The following is a 14,995-nucleotide window of genomic DNA, read 5'->3' as shown; positions in this document are numbered from 1 at the left end:
TACCGACTACTGCGATATAATCACTAGGTACCCTCTTGCGATCGCCAACCTAAGCTTTTTCCCGAGCTCTATCCACCGAGTCATGTCCTGCTACCTGGCCTGGTATTTTCTAGGTGAGGATAGGTATATGCCAAAGCCCCTAGCCCACATTCTCGATACAAGTCCCTGTTACTGGACATACCTACTACACTATGTAGTGGTTCCATTACATATCTACTCTCAGTCTCTCATACAAGGGTATATAGTACAAGGTTTACTCACTTGGCAGATCTGGCGTTTATTTTGCGGATGCTCGGTCCGACAGTCGTTCTGTAAGGCTCAACAATCTCATCTCGTCTCGACTCAGCGGCCAGAGACTCAAAGGCTGTTACACTGCTAAACGGTCTCACATCTAGGCAGGGCAAGCATTTCATCTGCAACAAGGGCCAATTGTTCTGTATTACCTACACGCGACAACTGTAGAATTGCCTATATTCCTAAATAGACGCAATTGTAGAAACACCAAGCCGCCTTCAACCTGATTTCATGCATAAGTGCATATATATATCTGCAGTTCAGGCTTGAGCACTGAGATACATCGCTTTGGTTATCACACGCTTACCAGATGTAGATTCGAAACGAAAATCTGCTATCCATAGTTGACCAGATGATGGTTAGCTCCAAGACTCAGGACCTCGGCATCCGTTCCAATCTCATGTTTATGAACAGGATTCTATTGGAGTACCACTTGGTCGCCCATGGGATGTGTTGGTAGCGCATCATATCTATCATGGAAGATCATCCTGCACAGGGTTAATACTGAGTGTTTCGAACATGCCGTGTCGGTCTTGGCAGGTGAGATTTCACATTGTAAAGGATCCAGAGTTGCTTGACCCATTGCTTGGGCCGGATGGGATTAATACCTTGGCACAAAAGTCTGGTACCAAACACCGGCAGTGCTTCGACTAATCCATCCGATATCAGGAGGGGCACTTGTCCGTTATTCACTAATGCCGATCTTCAAGGTCCATCAGAGATTCGCGCTCATTTAGAAGAGGCTGAACGATCAACTTGTCTTACCTGGCTCCCTGAAATTTCGGTTCGTAATCGCCATAATGTTTTGATTGCTCCCACAGATATCGGAACACGGAATCCATGGTAATATAGAAAACATTCTTTAAGGATTAGGTGCAATGATCTTTGTTCCACTTGACATAATCTGTTTTGTACACTTTGGCAAATGCCAAGGAAAAAATCTAGAGAGTGCGTTGCGAATGTCCCCTTCTCGCCATTGTCTATTCCATTTAAAATTGATAGCGTGGTATTCGTACAGCGCGGTTTAACCAATCACAAGTTTGCCGTCCTCGGGGAAGTCATACGCAGGAATTTCGAGGTTAAGAGGAGCAGGACCTTTCCTTATACGTCCGGAGATATCGTAGTGAGAGCCATGGCAAGGGCAAAACCAACCACCATAGTCACCAGCCTCGCCAATAGGTACACAACCCAGATGTGTGCAGACACCTGTATAAGAAGGGCATTGTCAGTATTACAAGTCGATATTCGTGATGTATTGTACCGAGGTTCATTCTGTTCGGAAACGAATCAAAGATAAAGTTTATCATACCCAACATGACTAGCCATTCGGGCTTTTGTACACGGTCCTCATCGGCTTGAGGGTCTCGTAGCGAGGCAACGTTGACCTTGTTGGCCTCATCGATCTCGCCGGATGTCCTGTGTCGGATAAAGACGGGCTTTCCTCGCCACTTGATGATGACGTTCTTGCCTTCGGGGATAGCGTTGAGGTCAACTTCGACCTTGGCCATTGCCAGGACATCGGCGGAGGCGGACATGTTCTTTAGGAATTCTGGTTTGATTTGAATTAGCACTTTTCCGTCTCGAGATGTTGCGCAATTGATGATGGCTGGTGCAGCGGGCAATTGGTGATCCGGAGCGATATAGGTTTCGGGTGCACGGCGGTTACACACCTTGGACAGTGGACTTGGCGCCAGCGGCGGTGATGGCGCCCATTGTCCCGACCATGAAATAGGAGAAGAGCAGGTTTGTTTTGGTGCTGTTCTTGTTGACGTAGTGGCTGAAGTCGGGAATATTGGTGGTCTTGGACTCGCCCTTGAAGGGGCTCGAGTAGGAAGCGCCATCCTGGAGCGGTGCAGAGGTGGAAAGCGTGCGGGCGGCATTGAGACAGGCGGCCGATCTCGAGACTCCGCGTGCCAGGGCACGGGAGGCGATCGTGAGAGGAGCCATGGCGGTGCGGGTGGTGAGGTGCAATGGGTCGGGGTCGAGGCGTCGTGGACGGGGAATCGGCAATGGACGTTGAGGTCTTTTTTCAAGCTCCAGCAAAATGGGTCGGGTACTTCGTATGTTTCCATGTTTCCAGACAGCACAGCTAGACTGGGCTTAGCGCTAAGCACGCAGCCCTCCGGCATCCTCTGCGCCCTGCCTCACCCGAGTGCTGGAAATTGCCCCGCGCTGATTGGCCAGGACACAGGTCAGCAGTGCATTGACCACCCAGCGCAGTACCTACCTCTGCTAGCAGCCATCTACGAAGCACATGTAGGTACCTATTAAGTACCTACCTACTTACTTAAGTACTTATAAGAGGTAAGTAAGTATGTACATATATGTACCTAGTCCGTATCGAACAACTTGATTCACTTGATTATACAACTGGCTGAGGCTATGAGGACTGTCAAAGACAAACAGCACCATCTGCTCCATTGCCCTTCTCGCAGGATATACTTTAGAATCGATCCTACTGAGCCAAATATGATGTAAGGCCACGTTGATAGATCCGATACACTCGAAAAGCATAAATAACATCTTTTAGTCTTATTGGTATCTCAAATGTTTGGACAACGAGCAGATTCTATAACAAAGCTTGACGTTCCTTAAATCATCTTCATACCTAATCATAGTCAACCTTGCAAAGCGCCTATATGTTTATCACATCAATGCATGCGTTTCAGCTCTTCCACCATGTTTCTCATAGCTTCTGCGTCAGGGCCTAACCCTTCACATATTTCTCTTTGTTGGTTTTCGTCAAAGTCAAGGAACTGCTCCAGTAATTCACCGTCAACAAAACGGAACGGTCCATCTGACTCCCGTTCCTCGTTCCTAAATGACCTATACCGAGAAAATTCTATGTTGCCAGTTGTCTCTACTACGTCGGCGAGCTTATTCTGGAATCGCATGAGAAGATCTTGATTGTTATCCGAAATCGTTCCGAAGAGATAGACGCCTCCCTCAACCTTTGTGAAAATTAGCAAGAAAAGCGACTGTGTCTCACGAGAGCTACCGGGGCTTACCGTGCCAACAAATGCCTTGGGGATGATGATGGCATTCTCACTTGTGTCGACCGTAACCTTGCGCATCTTGTTCACCATCTCTCCAAGGTTGATCTCGCTAATGACATCCATTCTCTGCTGATCCTCTAGCGTGGCACCCGATGTATTCCTACGCAACATCATTAAATTGCCTTGTGTATCCGACTCCAGCCACGTTTCACCGTCGACGTGACATATTGCCGTGGCCCAGAATGATTGGTAGTGCCTCGAAACCTCCATAAGCCTCGCTGGCTGCCCGTTAGCCGCTGGAGTGAATTCAACAAGGCTCATGGATTTCATTAAATCGGCCACCGCTATTGTATTCCCCTCAACTACTAGGTCGATCGGGTAGGTTGCCGGTCTATATGACGCGATTTTCTTCAACTCGGCAGATGTGGTAGACGCTTCCAAGTACGAATAGACGATGACTGTCTTGGCCAATGCAGCAACAATATTATCACCCATAACCGCGAGAGCCCTGCAGGCACCCTTGAGTTGTCGACTGGTAATCAGGTATGGCTCTCTTTCACTATCAATTCCAAGCACTAAGATTCGACCTCGTTTATCATTTTGCGAAGTAATGATTTGCCCATCATCCAAATAGCTGGTTCCGACGACGAACCGCTCCGCTCGGCCTCCATAGGAATCCGGCAGGTCCGCACGAATCACAGCTTCCACCATCTCAACCCGAGGGGAGCTGTCGAGAATGACAGCTTTGCCAAGCTGCTTGAATATAACTTCATCTACTAGCTTGAAAGAGCTGATGATGACTTCTTCGTTGTCCGTGACTTCTCTTTGAAAGCAGCCCAGACCAAAGACCCGCTCGGCTCTTGAATACGCTATTCGCCGAACTGTTTCCCCCATAGGGAGAGGATTGACGTGTGTACGGCGCATGGTATCTATCGTCGATATCTTAACTTCTCTTTCAGTTGCCACTACAATAGAGTCTGGGAAAGCCTCGGCGTCAAAAGGGCAGATACAAACCGCATCGTCAGCCGTCACAGCTGAGTAGACGATTCTACCTTCCGAACCATATATAAGACTGGGAATCTCGCTTGTGGAGAAGATATTATACAGTCCATTAGCTCGAGGAAGAAGCTGTAATCGCGCGTGTCGCATGCCTAGAACAATCATCTTGCGGCCAGAGAGAGAAAAATCTTCCTTCGAAACGTTGAAGGTTATGACGAAGCCATCCTCCATAGATACGAATAAAGTCGGTCCGGCTTTGTCTCCCGGCAGAATTTGTGCGAGAGCAATGTCACGCGGCACTGAGGAGTTGTCATCCTTTCGCCTAAGACTTTCTCCATGTAGAGGCTGCAAGGTTTGAACATCGATGATGGAGATAGATCCAGATTTCCAAAATCCTACGACTCCGATACTAGGGTATTGTGGTGGTAGATGAACACAGGCAACTTGATCTGAATCTCCAAGGTGGTTTTGCTCAACCTTGACAAGATCCTGGCCAATCTGGAGAGAAATGAGCACTCTACCGTCGACTGAAAGAAGAATCCACTGATCATTTGCAGATACATTGGTGATTTCTCCTTCAGCAGGCCGCCAGGTAGATGTTGCTACGCCACTCTCCAGATCGATAAGCAGCACACCGCTTGGTGTCACTTGGAGAAGTCGATCATGTGATAAATTCTGGGACAGGAGCGTTGGCTCTGTGAGTACCATCCCCTTGTAGTTATCCACTTCTTCGATATCACCAGCAGACCCGAAGAGAAATATTCTCGACTCTGTTAATAGTGAGACAATTAAAGTATCCGCCTTTGGCGCACCGTAAGATGTTAATGAAAACAATGAGCGAACATTCTCCATAGAGTCGAGTATTCCTATGTCGTCAAGGCCAACGCCACTTCGTACGCTCCGTAGGCTACCATCTTTGTGTACACCACTCCCAGTGACAATTCTTGCTTGCCCTGACGAGTATTCATTCGACGTCTGACCCTCGCCTTCTCGATTCCCCATGTCCATGATGGTCATATCAAGGATTGGGGCAATATTATGCAAAGTCTGTATCAACTTTATTGTACCCTGATCAATGTTGACGCTGAACACTTGTGAGTCACCGTAGTGGGAACCGACAAAAAGGGTACTATTTCCCATATATACTAAAGAACTTGGCCGCGAGATCGTACCGATCTTCCTCATTTCCATGCCTGTGACGACCACACCATCAAGGAGGATTTCCAGCATCCAGAGATGACCATAGTCGTCACCAACAAAATAATGAGAGACGTCATACTCGGCCCAAGCGACGAAGATCGATGCTTCTTGAAGAGCTGACTCGACTTTCTTTTTGGCGGCGTCGTCATAGTAGAGAAGTCTCGTCTCGCCAAGGACGATGAGGCCACCTAGTTGGGCGCGTGCAGAGGCAGCATTTCGACTTAGATATCTCTTGTGGTCTTCCTCGCCTTTGGAAACCGGAATCAATAGAGCAGAACCTGGGTCCTCAATTTCCATGCGATCAATCTGATCTCGTGTCTCGAATCTCGACACTTCAGTGTTATTGTCGTTGGCCGTTAAACGATATGAAACGAGATGGCAATCGGGGTGTTCTGTTCGAGTCTGATATAGAAAAGCAATCTTGGGGTGACCGGTTTCGACATGAAGAAAGCTCGCGCATTTAATAAAAAGCTCGGATATGCGGACTTGATCCATCCAGCTCAAATTTTGTTTCTTACTCTTGATAGTATGCATGCGGAGAACATTGATCACGCCTTCCCAAAGTAGTACCACCATAAACCGGCCAGTTGGGTCCACGATGCACTTGTCCTGGCTCTGCGAATCCCGCATGTGCTTCTCGTTCATGTCATAGAACATCTCAATTGTATCAAGCCTTCCCTTTGCTTGGTCCCAGCCGACAGTGAAGTATTGGAACCTGTCGGTTCCAACGAAAAGCAGATCTGTATCGGCATCTCGCGGTCGCAAGCGCTGCAGCATAGAAATGGTACCGTTGACATACTGAGTATCCGTATGGGCCAGAGCGCCAGTGTCTTCAAGTTTCCAGACTTCTAAACGGTTTGCCTTGCTGTACACGCTATGCTTAGTATACCGCCCTCAACGCCGGACCGGGGCGGAAACCAGAGGGCCGACTTACGCTACAACCAGGCACTCTGGCTCATCCGGAAACAGATTGAGGCGTATGGCATGACGAACACTGTTTGGCCTATGGATGGGCGCTATGTATGCCATCCTCAATTGTTTCTCATGGTTCGTAGGACGACAATTTATGAAGCCGCGGAATCTTGGAGTATTATGACCAAGCTCTCTAGCTAGCAAGGAAGCTTCGATGATGTATGTAATAAGAAATAGGCCGGCGATAAGTGCATACAAACGCCGCTTTTTACATACTTCGGGCAGGGGATGGGGCGCTAAACATTAAGTACCGGTACAGACACCGGTAGGTACCTACAGTACAGGTTCAGCTGTATGGCGGGGTAAGGTAAGGGGGGATACTTAGGTAATTACCTACCTACCTATGAACTAACCTAATTACCTACATATGTACTCCGGTACAATCTACCTGCTATACTATGGGTACTATGTATATAGTAAGGATAATCAGCAATAAGAACGTAGAAATGGGACATCAAACTGTCAAAAATTATTCACACGGCATGAAGTCTGATGTGCACATCTTCTAGAAACAGTGAATCATTTGTAAATCCTGCTGTCTGGGAACCCACATGGAACCTGTAGTGGCAGCAGACAAGTAGCGCGTTCCTCAAGAATTTCTTTTAGCGGAAGCTTCTTTCGTCTTGAAATGGCTTCTCAGCTAGCGTCAATGCCTCCTGGTAGGATGCATACTCGAAATGTCGATTTAGATGCATCACAAGACAAAGTGGTAGAAGAGAAAGAAGAAGAAGGGGACGGGGACGACGAGGAGGAGCGTTGGACCACTCTTCAGCTAGCAGCGAAAGACGGCGACTTAGCACGCGTCGAGGAGCTTATCTTGCAAGGTGCCGACGTGAACGCTCCACCGCGAGGCTATTACGGCAATACGGCACTCCAAGCGGCTTGTCTATTCGGCCGCGAAGATGTTGTTCATCGACTGGTCTCCGCGGGCGCCCAAGTTGATGCTCCAGGCGGGAACAATGGCAACAGAAAAGCTCTACAGCAGGCATGTTCCATTGGCCACGCATCACTTGTCGAGTTTCTGCTCGTTGCTGGCGCAGACGTCAACTCTCCTGCTGGGCGGTACCACGGTCGCACTGCACTCCAAGCAGCCGCTGAGGCAGGTCACTTGACAATTGTCCAACTTTTACTCAATGCTGGTGCCAACGTCAACGCACCGCCAGGGGCCACGGCCGGAATTACTGCTTTGGCAGCTGCCGCTTCAGGTTCGCATCGGGATATAGTAGACTTGCTTTTAGATAGGGGAGCGGACTTGGACGCGAAGCCAACGAGGCACAAAGGGCTCACGGCTCTTCAAGCCGCTGCCTTGAACGGCAGCCTTGAAATTGTGAACAGGCTAATTGAAGCAGGGGCAGATGTCAATGCTCGTGGAAGCTCTTTTAAAGGTGGAACAGCATTGCATGCCGCTGCCGAGAGGGGACATGCTAACATCGTCAAACGACTTATTGAGTCAGGCGCTAACATCGAGGCACAATCAGGCTGGGGAAATCAGACACCATTGCAAAGTGCTGCTGTATGTGGACAGGACGAGATTATGGACATATTAATCAGCCACGGCGCTTCTGGGAATACTAAAGGAGGAACGATATTATTTTAAGACGGCCAGGCTGCTATCTTGCTGGCGTGCTTTCTGAGGCTGCCCATATTACTCTAGGTTTAGCCTCGACTTCATGTGACTTTACCTGTACTGCCTAGGCATACCACCAGGACAGCCGTTCCAGTCTTGCACCATCGAGACAGGATAAGGAGGGCGGCTACGGTGTAGCCCAGCTCGAAACTCTACATCCTCGGAGCTTAATTCTTCGGGTTAACAAATTGTCTTAGGGCTCTCCGCGAGTATAGAAGCTGCTGTGCTAGCTGGTGCGACTAGTTCATGATCAATTCAATCCTAGAACAATCAAGGGGTAAGGAGCAATTGAGATAAGATGCCATGGCAGATGAGAGTGAAGATACTTGACTCAGCGGACATGATAGCGTAGCTAGACTGAGCTCTCATAATTATTCTACATTGGTAGAAATATACAGCCTGGAATTAGTGGAAAATTGTTCCTTCGAGCTGTAATCTCCACAGACTCTGTCCTGCACACACCAATAGTTCACCTTTGCGTCCAAAACATAAGCTAGAGCAAGTGCCTATTCATGGAAAGGTTCGATGTCAGCAACGCAATAGGATACATTACACGCACACGAAGTTATTCGAATCGATAGCTCACCTGGTATCTGAATCAAGCCAAGAGCTGTGCCTCCTGAGTTAAATATTTCCACTCCATCTGCGCATGCAGCGTAAACGTTTCCGGTGGGGTCGCAAATCACTGCGGCAGGGACTCCTGAGAATGCAAAAGCAAATACACGTCTATTTATTAGGAAGGGCGAGGATCCCGGCCGTCGGGTGATATCGTACGCGTATATGGTTGCGGCGCTTCATGAGACATACAGTTAACATGAGACAATCTTCTGGAGTGAGTAATCACACTAACCTTCTCGAGGCGTGTTTGTTTCCTGGTCGCGCGGCTTCGGTATCGGTAATATACAAAGTATCCTCCCTAGGGCTCAAAGCGATGCCAGCTGGCCTCTTGAGGTCATCTGCAACAACTCGAAGCTCGCCAGTCGTTGGATGAAACCAATAGACATGACTTGGCAGTTGCGGCAGTGGGCGAATTTCTTGTTCAAATCCAGCACAAGAATCCGTAAACCATAGTGCACCGTCTTTTCCCTCGATTACGCTTTGAACAGAGTTGAAGGCTCTACCGAAGTAATTTGTAGCAACTGGAATTGGTCGGCTGCCTAGCGGCATGTGAAAAAGCCCACCGCTATAAGCCTCGTGGGCGCCTTGCGAACAGTATAGTACACCTCTCTTGTATGGAATAGCACCAGAAGGCATTGGCATGTTGGCTGGGGGCCGAAGTTTCATCCATTCTATACTTGTGATTGGGGCTGTTAGACTGCCAGAAGAGCTGGACTCCGTAGTGCGACGGAATGATAATTTCGAGATGAGAATCACAGGTAGCCTAGAGCTTATGGTGGATTGCAACAAGTCCGAAGTCACGTAGAGTTCGTCTGTATCTACGACATAGGCGCACCCCTTGTGGAAAAATGGGTTTCGTGAAGTGTCCGCCGAAAGCAGAAGTGAGAAGGTACTAGTATCGCCTATCACAGATCTGAGGCTGGAGTGAAATTCTTTGATCGCGATCGTCTCCAGGCTGGACGATCCACTCCTTCCGCTACCACTAGCCGTGTAAGTAAGTCTGTCTGTAGTTTCTGTTGCATTTCTCGCTCATATGACAGACCTTTCTGTGGGTGTTTGCACCTTGTGCAAAAGGTCCACCACCTACAAAGGGGGCTCAGCATGACAGTCTCTCTCGATTTTGATATAATCTCACCTTGACCGGTACTGGTTGGACTTTGATGCCATCTTTCAAGATAGATGTCATTTTACCGACCCAGTTTCATAGGTGTGACGGGACCAAGGTCTGATGTTGGATGGGAGGATGATGAAGTTGCGTGCCTATCAGGCATAATTGATATAGCGTGTAACCTCGCTCGTGCGGGGGATGCATAATGATAGAAGCCTAGAACGGCATTCACATGATTATTTTGCGACCACCCTTCAGCTTGTCGAGTCAAAATCTCATCAATCATTTTATAAAATAAGGTAAACACAAGCTCGTTTAGGTGTTTAGGCCATCTAATAATAAGATGCAAGGTGGTCTTGGTTTACCTCTTCAAGCTCTCTATGATAGGAAAATAAGGGTCGATACTAGGCATTTTAAAAGAAAATCCACTTGGATCATATGTGTATAAATATGATTAGATTCTTTATTGTATGTTTCGGGATTGAATAGCTAGTTTGGGCCTTCACAGTATCTATACACCCAACATGCCTGTATGCTACTGTACTGACAGATAATAACGATGCATGTGGTCTCTGAATATTCAAGCTGAGTAACTGTTGCATATAATGTGTCCGATGGGCCCGATCTAGAAAATTTACATGTCTAATACTCGAAAGAGTTTCGGCACTCTATGTACATTGTCCATACCATTACACGGATTGTGACTCAGACCTTGATGAGAAATGAATGTTTGATAACTACTTCCGGCGGTTTAAAGAACTAGTGTTCATCCCCATCACGAATTCCAACATCTGCAGTGCTCTGATCTGAGTTGAAGACCATGCAAGCTGCCATTAAACCGGCTGACACATCACGATGTCTGGGTAACCACTACTGTGAATGTACATGGCTAAATGCAGCGCTCGGTTATCTCTTTGGTTATCTCGTTGGCCCATATGACTACTACCAGTATAATTATTAGTATAACCGCCAATGCAACCACCAGTATAACCAACAGCATAGCCATTAATATAATCATAAGAAACCCTTGGCATTGCTCTAGAAGCATGGGTGTTAGAAACCATGTCAATTTGAATAGTCCAAGAGGCTATGCAAGATAGACGGAAAATGTTAGTCAATGAGCCGGACAAGCTTATCACATACACCCCTCTCTTTCACGCTACATTATACAACGCCTAGAATGTCACCTTTAGCTCATCACATCCACTCCCAAAGTATAGACTGCGATAAGCTGGAATTGGGTTGAGCTGAACCCAAGTCTCGACTGTCCCAGACATTGATGAAGAGGTTTGAGGACTTAAAGGAAGATCAAACTGCTCACGTGAGGAGACCCAGATTGGTACCAACACTCCTCAAAGTGGTACGACGTGAATTAACACACCCTTTGACTTTAAGTGGGTGTCTTCATGAAGCGTTGTCGAAATAATGCTTAATTGTGACCTCTAATGTACAATGACCTGGTTCCGATCAAACAAGCGCCCGCAATTTACATTCGTCTCTAGTGCTTGGCCTTCTCATCGGCGTCGGCCTGTTTCAAGAAGTTCCTACCCGAGCGTTAGTATCCGGGCTGATCTAGATGATTTCGGTTCGCATACTGAATGAAGTCGGCCTCGTCGGGGGATGACGCGTTGATAGGAGGAGTCTGAACGGTCTTCTTGCTAGGACCGCTGAAGGCCATGTAGGTGCCGCCGAACAGGGCACCGAGCACACCCATAGCGAGCTGTCGGGGGGGCTTGTCAGTCGGCTTTTTCACACCAAATAGCGCAAGATGCAAGTAAGGATTAGTGGAGGAAGTCAAGTGAGCGACATACGTAATGCGAGCCGACCTGGCGGCCAAAGATCTGGTACATAGCAACCATTCTGGCGGTATTGAAAGATTGGATGCGAAACGAAGGGGCTGGTTCGCTCGATGGGGTCGACGGCGTGATGATAGTGACTTGTCGTAGGAGGTGAAGAGGCTGCCAAAATAGTGCTCGTAGCTTGCCTGGTCCGGTTTGAAATTCCGATGGTCCAGCATCTTATCGCATTGACATATAAATCGCTTATAACAGTAGCTGGCTAGATGCATATCCCGTGGGACCCACCACTTGGTGGGCTAGATCCCTGCTACCTACCTCGGGCAGAAGCTCGGGTCCGCTCGGGTACCTACTACCTACTGATAAGCAGCGACGTCACCAGATAGCTCCCGCATCACGTCTCACAGTTTCCAATTAGTTCAATGCTCTCCAACTGACTATATGAACTCGAGTTAATGGTAAATCGCGTTTGAGCTAAGCGCCCGTTGCAAAAACCATTTCCTCCTTCTGCTACATGTAACTATTCGTCATCAGTTCAACAAGATGTTTTGGGGCAAGGGTCCGGACAAGAAGCCCGAAGATAAAGCACCTGAAGCCTCGCCGGCAGCCACTAACGTAGATCCGCGAAAAGATGCGACGGGGTTTGATCCGGATAAGCTGCCCGCAAGGCGTCAGCTCCCCAAGGGGCTACAAAAGATCGTAGATACATCCGATAAGGACGAGAGTTTCTTCGACGAGCTGAAAGATGGATAGTATGTCTTGTCCCCTCCATAGCTCGTTTTGCTCGATGAATTACTAATGGTGTGCCTACCAGTGTCCCTGACTCAACCGAGTCTAACGTACGTTATGCCGCGTATGCTAATCGATTACGGACGATAATGCTCTCTGCTCATCGCTACGTCGCTTACACATCTGACATTGGCGAGTCGTTCCGTCCCGTAGCCCATCCGTGGTTGGTCAGAGGCGCATACGGCGTTTCATGGGCATATATATTGGGCGATGTGTCGTACGAGGGCTATAAAGCATATTGGCATAACCAGCGTGTCTTGAATCCCCAGCTCGAACTTTCAGAGAGGCAGCAGAAGGCAACCGGTTTGTCCTCAGTAGTACCAACTCAAGCCACACCCGGAGTTGTGTCACCACTTGAAGATTACCGGACGGTAATGGTGCAGCGAGGAATTTTCCAAAGTGTTGCGAGCATGGGTTTACCTGCCTTTACTATTCACAGCGTTGTCCGATATTCAGGCCGAGCTTTGAAGGATGTAAAGAATAAGACTTTGAGGGTATGGGGCCCGATTGGCCTTGGTTTATCCGTAGTGCCATTCTTGCCGAGACTTTTTGATGCGCCTGTTGAGAATGCTGTCGAGTGGTTGTTCCACAAGGGCTTTGAATCCTATGGTGGACATGCCTATGTAGGTGACGCCCCGGCTACAGGGCGCGAGGCGACTCTACACCAGCGATCCAAGAAGGGAACCAAAGAGAAGGAACTTTAGATGTACGAAATACAGGCACGGTGCCGTTAGCAGGGTTGAACTAGGTTTGGTGGATTACTATGGGAGCAGTACTGCATCTCTCTATATTCAAGACAGAGTTTAGATATAAGTCAACCGCTTGCGGGTATAGGAGCTGTACATTCGATGTTGAAATACAACTATCCAGCCATAATGAAACAAAATGAAATCCATTATTTCGCATCGCCATGATTGTCATTCCCCGAAAATCCGCTTCTAAAAATGCAATGAAAACCGTATCAACGCCGACGTAAATGCGATCTATGGCCACGACATGGTTTCCTCGTATACCGTTCACATCTCGATTAGATCCGGAGGAGGCCCGATGCCTCGCAACAAGACAATCGTGTTTCCGCTAGCCAGGACAGATCCAACCTTCTCATTAAACTCAAGTACTCTACCTCCCTCCACATGAAACACGCGCAATTTATCCCTCTCGTCCGACGATTGGTTGTTGATGTTTTCAACCTGTAGGCTCTTGGCTGCGGCGTCAAGGATCCTCCCTATTACCCAGTCCTTTGAGTAGAAGAACTCGCCTTTATAATTCTTAGCAGTCGTCGTTTCAGCTTCGGCTTCCACGTATAGATAGACACGCTTCTCAGGAGGTAGTTTGGCGTCGCCCTTGGCAGTCCTCTTCAAGTTGTTGACGGCGACTAGGCGGGCGGAGGCAGAAGTCGGCTTTGGCTTTGGTAGTGCCCGACTTGCCTGCTCTCTCTTGGCATTTCCCCAAGCGCGCAACTTCGCAAAGGCAGATTTGGTCTGTTCGGTCACGTCGCGGGAACGTGCACCGATGGGGACTTTATTCTTGCAGTCATGCTCTTCGCGTAGTCTGTGTTTGAGACAATAGTCGTGGTTACAGTTGGCGCAATGCACGCCAGGCACCAGCGACGTGCCGACCGTTGTCTTACAGTCAGCGGCTGCGCAGGGCTTCTGGTTGACGAAGTCGCGCATACGTTTTCCCTCGCCCGCTGCAGGGCGTGCCAGTTGCGCTTGTCGCCGTCGCTCGGCCCAGGCACCTTTGTTCTCGCATTTGTGCGAATCCTCGGTCCGGTGATCGAGACAGAATGTTTTCTTGCAGCTCTGGCAGAAGAAGGGTAGGAAATCAAGCTGGTTGCAGTATTCAAGCTGGCAGTGTTTGCCGATCAGTGTGGCGTCGTTGTCTTTGTCCATTTTGACGTAGCTCGTGTCAGGAGCGTCGGCGATGAGTGAGGAAGACATCTTGACTATACACGCGCATCAGGCACCTCTTATGTACCAGGTAGTTCGTGCGCTATGAGAAGGTTTCAGACTGCATAGGCAGTTGGTTGTAAGCCAGCCTTGTGGGCGCGAGATGGCGAACTTCATACGATTATGTAAAGAGAGGGCTGACCAAGGAACGGTCTGGAAGCAGCTAGTGAGGTGGCAGTTTGGTACCTGCAGTCTGCTACAGGCAGCTGAGAAGGTGAGGCGGCCCGGACCCCACGGCATCTTAGCGTATCTTTTAGGAACATACTTAAGCGAAGACTTTACCTCAGCATTCTAACTAAATGGAGTGGTGCTTCACAAGCCCTACCTTAGCATATGCGCACCTCCTACAGGTCATAAGGATGGTAATTGTTAGCGCAACGCTAAATTTTGTACAGGCTGGGATTTTTGGCAGGATATTTGTATGAATATACTTCGTACGCAGGGGTTTTGGAGTGGCAAAAGGGCCTCGAGACTGATCAACAGCAAGATTTCTACCAAAAATGTATAACAGCCTTATGAACAACAGTACTCTTACTCTCTTAGAAAATAGCGTCGCGCTAACAATTACCATCCTTATGACCTGTAGGTGTCCGCTATTATTACAGGTTGCCCGTATGAAGTACTCATGGATCAATGATGAGGATGTC

The 14,995-nt window shown here is 48.4% G+C and overlaps 7 protein-coding genes across 7 annotated transcripts; 2 read left to right on the top strand and 5 right to left on the bottom strand.

The window, feature by feature from the left end:
* Positions 1-1,227: 1,227 nt before the first annotated feature.
* F5B22DRAFT_197748 (ubiquinol-cytochrome c reductase iron-sulfur subunit, mitochondrial) lies at positions 1,228-2,353 on the bottom strand. Its single transcript, XM_047969565.1, has 3 exons — positions 1,965-2,353; positions 1,604-1,843; positions 1,228-1,500 (listed from the first exon to the last, which is right to left on the bottom strand). Exons 1-3 carry the CDS (start codon positions 2,239-2,241, stop codon positions 1,319-1,321), a joined length of 699 nt encoding a protein of 232 aa, XP_047830615.1. The 5' UTR covers positions 2,242-2,353; the 3' UTR covers positions 1,228-1,318.
* Positions 2,354-2,679: 326 nt separating this feature from the next.
* On the bottom strand, positions 2,680-6,617 carry F5B22DRAFT_607972 (mono-functional DNA-alkylating methyl methanesulfonate N-term-domain-containing protein). The gene is made up of 4 exons (XM_047975043.1): positions 6,424-6,617; positions 3,303-6,354; positions 2,825-3,245; positions 2,680-2,768 (listed from the first exon to the last, which is right to left on the bottom strand). Exons 1-3 carry the CDS (start codon positions 6,516-6,518, stop codon positions 2,946-2,948), a joined length of 3,447 nt encoding a protein of 1,148 aa, XP_047830614.1. The 5' UTR covers positions 6,519-6,617; the 3' UTR covers positions 2,680-2,768; positions 2,825-2,945.
* A 472-nt stretch (positions 6,618-7,089) lies between these two features.
* Positions 7,090-8,058, top strand: F5B22DRAFT_636590 (ankyrin repeat-containing domain protein; the record flags this gene model as incomplete). Its single annotated transcript, XM_047977309.1, has 2 exons — positions 7,090-7,120; positions 7,175-8,058. The coding sequence occupies 2 exons, from the start codon at positions 7,090-7,092 to the stop codon at positions 8,056-8,058; spliced, it is 915 nt and encodes a 304-aa protein (XP_047830613.1).
* A 217-nt stretch (positions 8,059-8,275) lies between these two features.
* F5B22DRAFT_197637 (uncharacterized protein) lies at positions 8,276-10,070 on the bottom strand. The gene is made up of 5 exons (XM_047969564.1): positions 9,842-10,070; positions 9,749-9,789; positions 8,939-9,682; positions 8,675-8,880; positions 8,276-8,594 (listed from the first exon to the last, which is right to left on the bottom strand). The coding sequence occupies exons 1-5, from the start codon at positions 9,890-9,892 to the stop codon at positions 8,494-8,496; spliced, it is 1,143 nt and encodes a 380-aa protein (XP_047830612.1). The 5' UTR covers positions 9,893-10,070; the 3' UTR covers positions 8,276-8,493.
* Positions 10,071-10,966: 896 nt separating this feature from the next.
* F5B22DRAFT_607964 (uncharacterized protein) lies at positions 10,967-11,800 on the bottom strand. Its single transcript, XM_047975042.1, has 4 exons — positions 11,626-11,800; positions 11,410-11,534; positions 11,136-11,358; positions 10,967-10,989 (listed from the first exon to the last, which is right to left on the bottom strand). The coding sequence occupies exons 1-3, from the start codon at positions 11,671-11,673 to the stop codon at positions 11,313-11,315; spliced, it is 219 nt and encodes a 72-aa protein (XP_047830611.1). The 5' UTR covers positions 11,674-11,800; the 3' UTR covers positions 10,967-10,989; positions 11,136-11,312.
* Positions 11,801-12,153: 353 nt separating this feature from the next.
* On the top strand, positions 12,154-13,103 carry F5B22DRAFT_636588 (mitochondrial 18 KDa protein-domain-containing protein; the record flags this gene model as incomplete). Its single annotated transcript, XM_047977308.1, has 2 exons — positions 12,154-12,362; positions 12,425-13,103. 2 exons carry the CDS (start codon positions 12,154-12,156, stop codon positions 13,101-13,103), a joined length of 888 nt encoding a protein of 295 aa, XP_047830610.1.
* F5B22DRAFT_197626 (AN1-like zinc finger protein) lies at positions 13,039-14,573 on the bottom strand. Its single transcript, XM_047969563.1, has one exon. The coding sequence runs from the start codon at positions 14,337-14,339 to the stop codon at positions 13,416-13,418; it is 924 nt and encodes a 307-aa protein (XP_047830609.1). The 5' UTR covers positions 14,340-14,573; the 3' UTR covers positions 13,039-13,415.
* Positions 14,574-14,995: the final 422 nt, after the last annotated feature.

The sequence above is a fragment of the Xylaria bambusicola genome (genome assembly GCF_022495145.1).
Source record: "Xylaria bambusicola strain CBS 139988 unplaced genomic scaffold F5B22scaffold_22, whole genome shotgun sequence".
Taxonomy (NCBI): domain Eukaryota; kingdom Fungi; phylum Ascomycota; class Sordariomycetes; order Xylariales; family Xylariaceae; genus Xylaria; species Xylaria bambusicola.
The sequence above is the reverse complement of the archived record's forward strand: the minus strand, read 5'-3'. Positions and strand labels throughout refer to the sequence as shown.

What these genes read in the sequence shown, in the direction of transcription:
- F5B22DRAFT_607972 (XM_047975043.1), bottom strand. Translation starts at nt 6,518, where the DNA reads ATGGCATACATAGCGCCCATCCATAGGCCAAACAGTGTTCGTCATGCC. An exon ending in CCAGAGTGCCTGGTTGTAGC is followed by an intron (nt 6,355 to 6,423) that starts GTAAGTCGGCCC and finishes TAGCGTGTACAG; the next exon opens with CAAGGCAAACCGTTTAGAAG. An exon ending in CCAAGGCATTTGTTGGCACG is followed by an intron (nt 3,246 to 3,302) that starts GTAAGCCCCGGT and finishes ATTTTCACAAAG; the next exon opens with GTTGAGGGAGGCGTCTATCT.
- F5B22DRAFT_197637 (XM_047969564.1), bottom strand. Translation starts at nt 9,892, where the DNA reads ATGACATCTATCTTGAAAGATGGCATCAAAGTCCAACCAGTACCGGTC. An exon ending in TCCAACCAGTACCGGTCAAG is followed by an intron (nt 9,790 to 9,841) that starts GTGAGATTATAT and finishes CCCCCTTTGTAG; the next exon opens with GTGGTGGACCTTTTGCACAA. An exon ending in AACAAACACGCCTCGAGAAG is followed by an intron (nt 8,881 to 8,938) that starts GTTAGTGTGATT and finishes TGTCTCATGAAG; the next exon opens with CGCCGCAACCATATACGCGT.
- F5B22DRAFT_197748 (XM_047969565.1), bottom strand. Translation starts at nt 2,241, where the DNA reads ATGGCTCCTCTCACGATCGCCTCCCGTGCCCTGGCACGCGGAGTCTCG. An exon ending in CGCCAAGTCCACTGTCCAAG is followed by an intron (nt 1,844 to 1,964) that starts GTGTGTAACCGC and finishes AAATCAAACCAG; the next exon opens with AATTCCTAAAGAACATGTCC. An exon ending in CGAATGGCTAGTCATGTTGG is followed by an intron (nt 1,501 to 1,603) that starts GTATGATAAACT and finishes CTTCTTATACAG; the next exon opens with GTGTCTGCACACATCTGGGT.
- F5B22DRAFT_607964 (XM_047975042.1), bottom strand. Translation starts at nt 11,673, where the DNA reads ATGGTTGCTATGTACCAGATCTTTGGCCGCCAGGTCGGCTCGCATTAC. An exon ending in GCCAGGTCGGCTCGCATTAC is followed by an intron (nt 11,535 to 11,625) that starts GTATGTCGCTCA and finishes CCCCCCCGACAG; the next exon opens with CTCGCTATGGGTGTGCTCGG. An exon ending in GACGAGGCCGACTTCATTCA is followed by an intron (nt 11,359 to 11,409) that starts GTATGCGAACCG and finishes ACGCTCGGGTAG; the next exon opens with GAACTTCTTGAAACAGGCCG.
- F5B22DRAFT_197626 (XM_047969563.1), bottom strand. Translation starts at nt 14,339, where the DNA reads ATGTCTTCCTCACTCATCGCCGACGCTCCTGACACGAGCTACGTCAAA.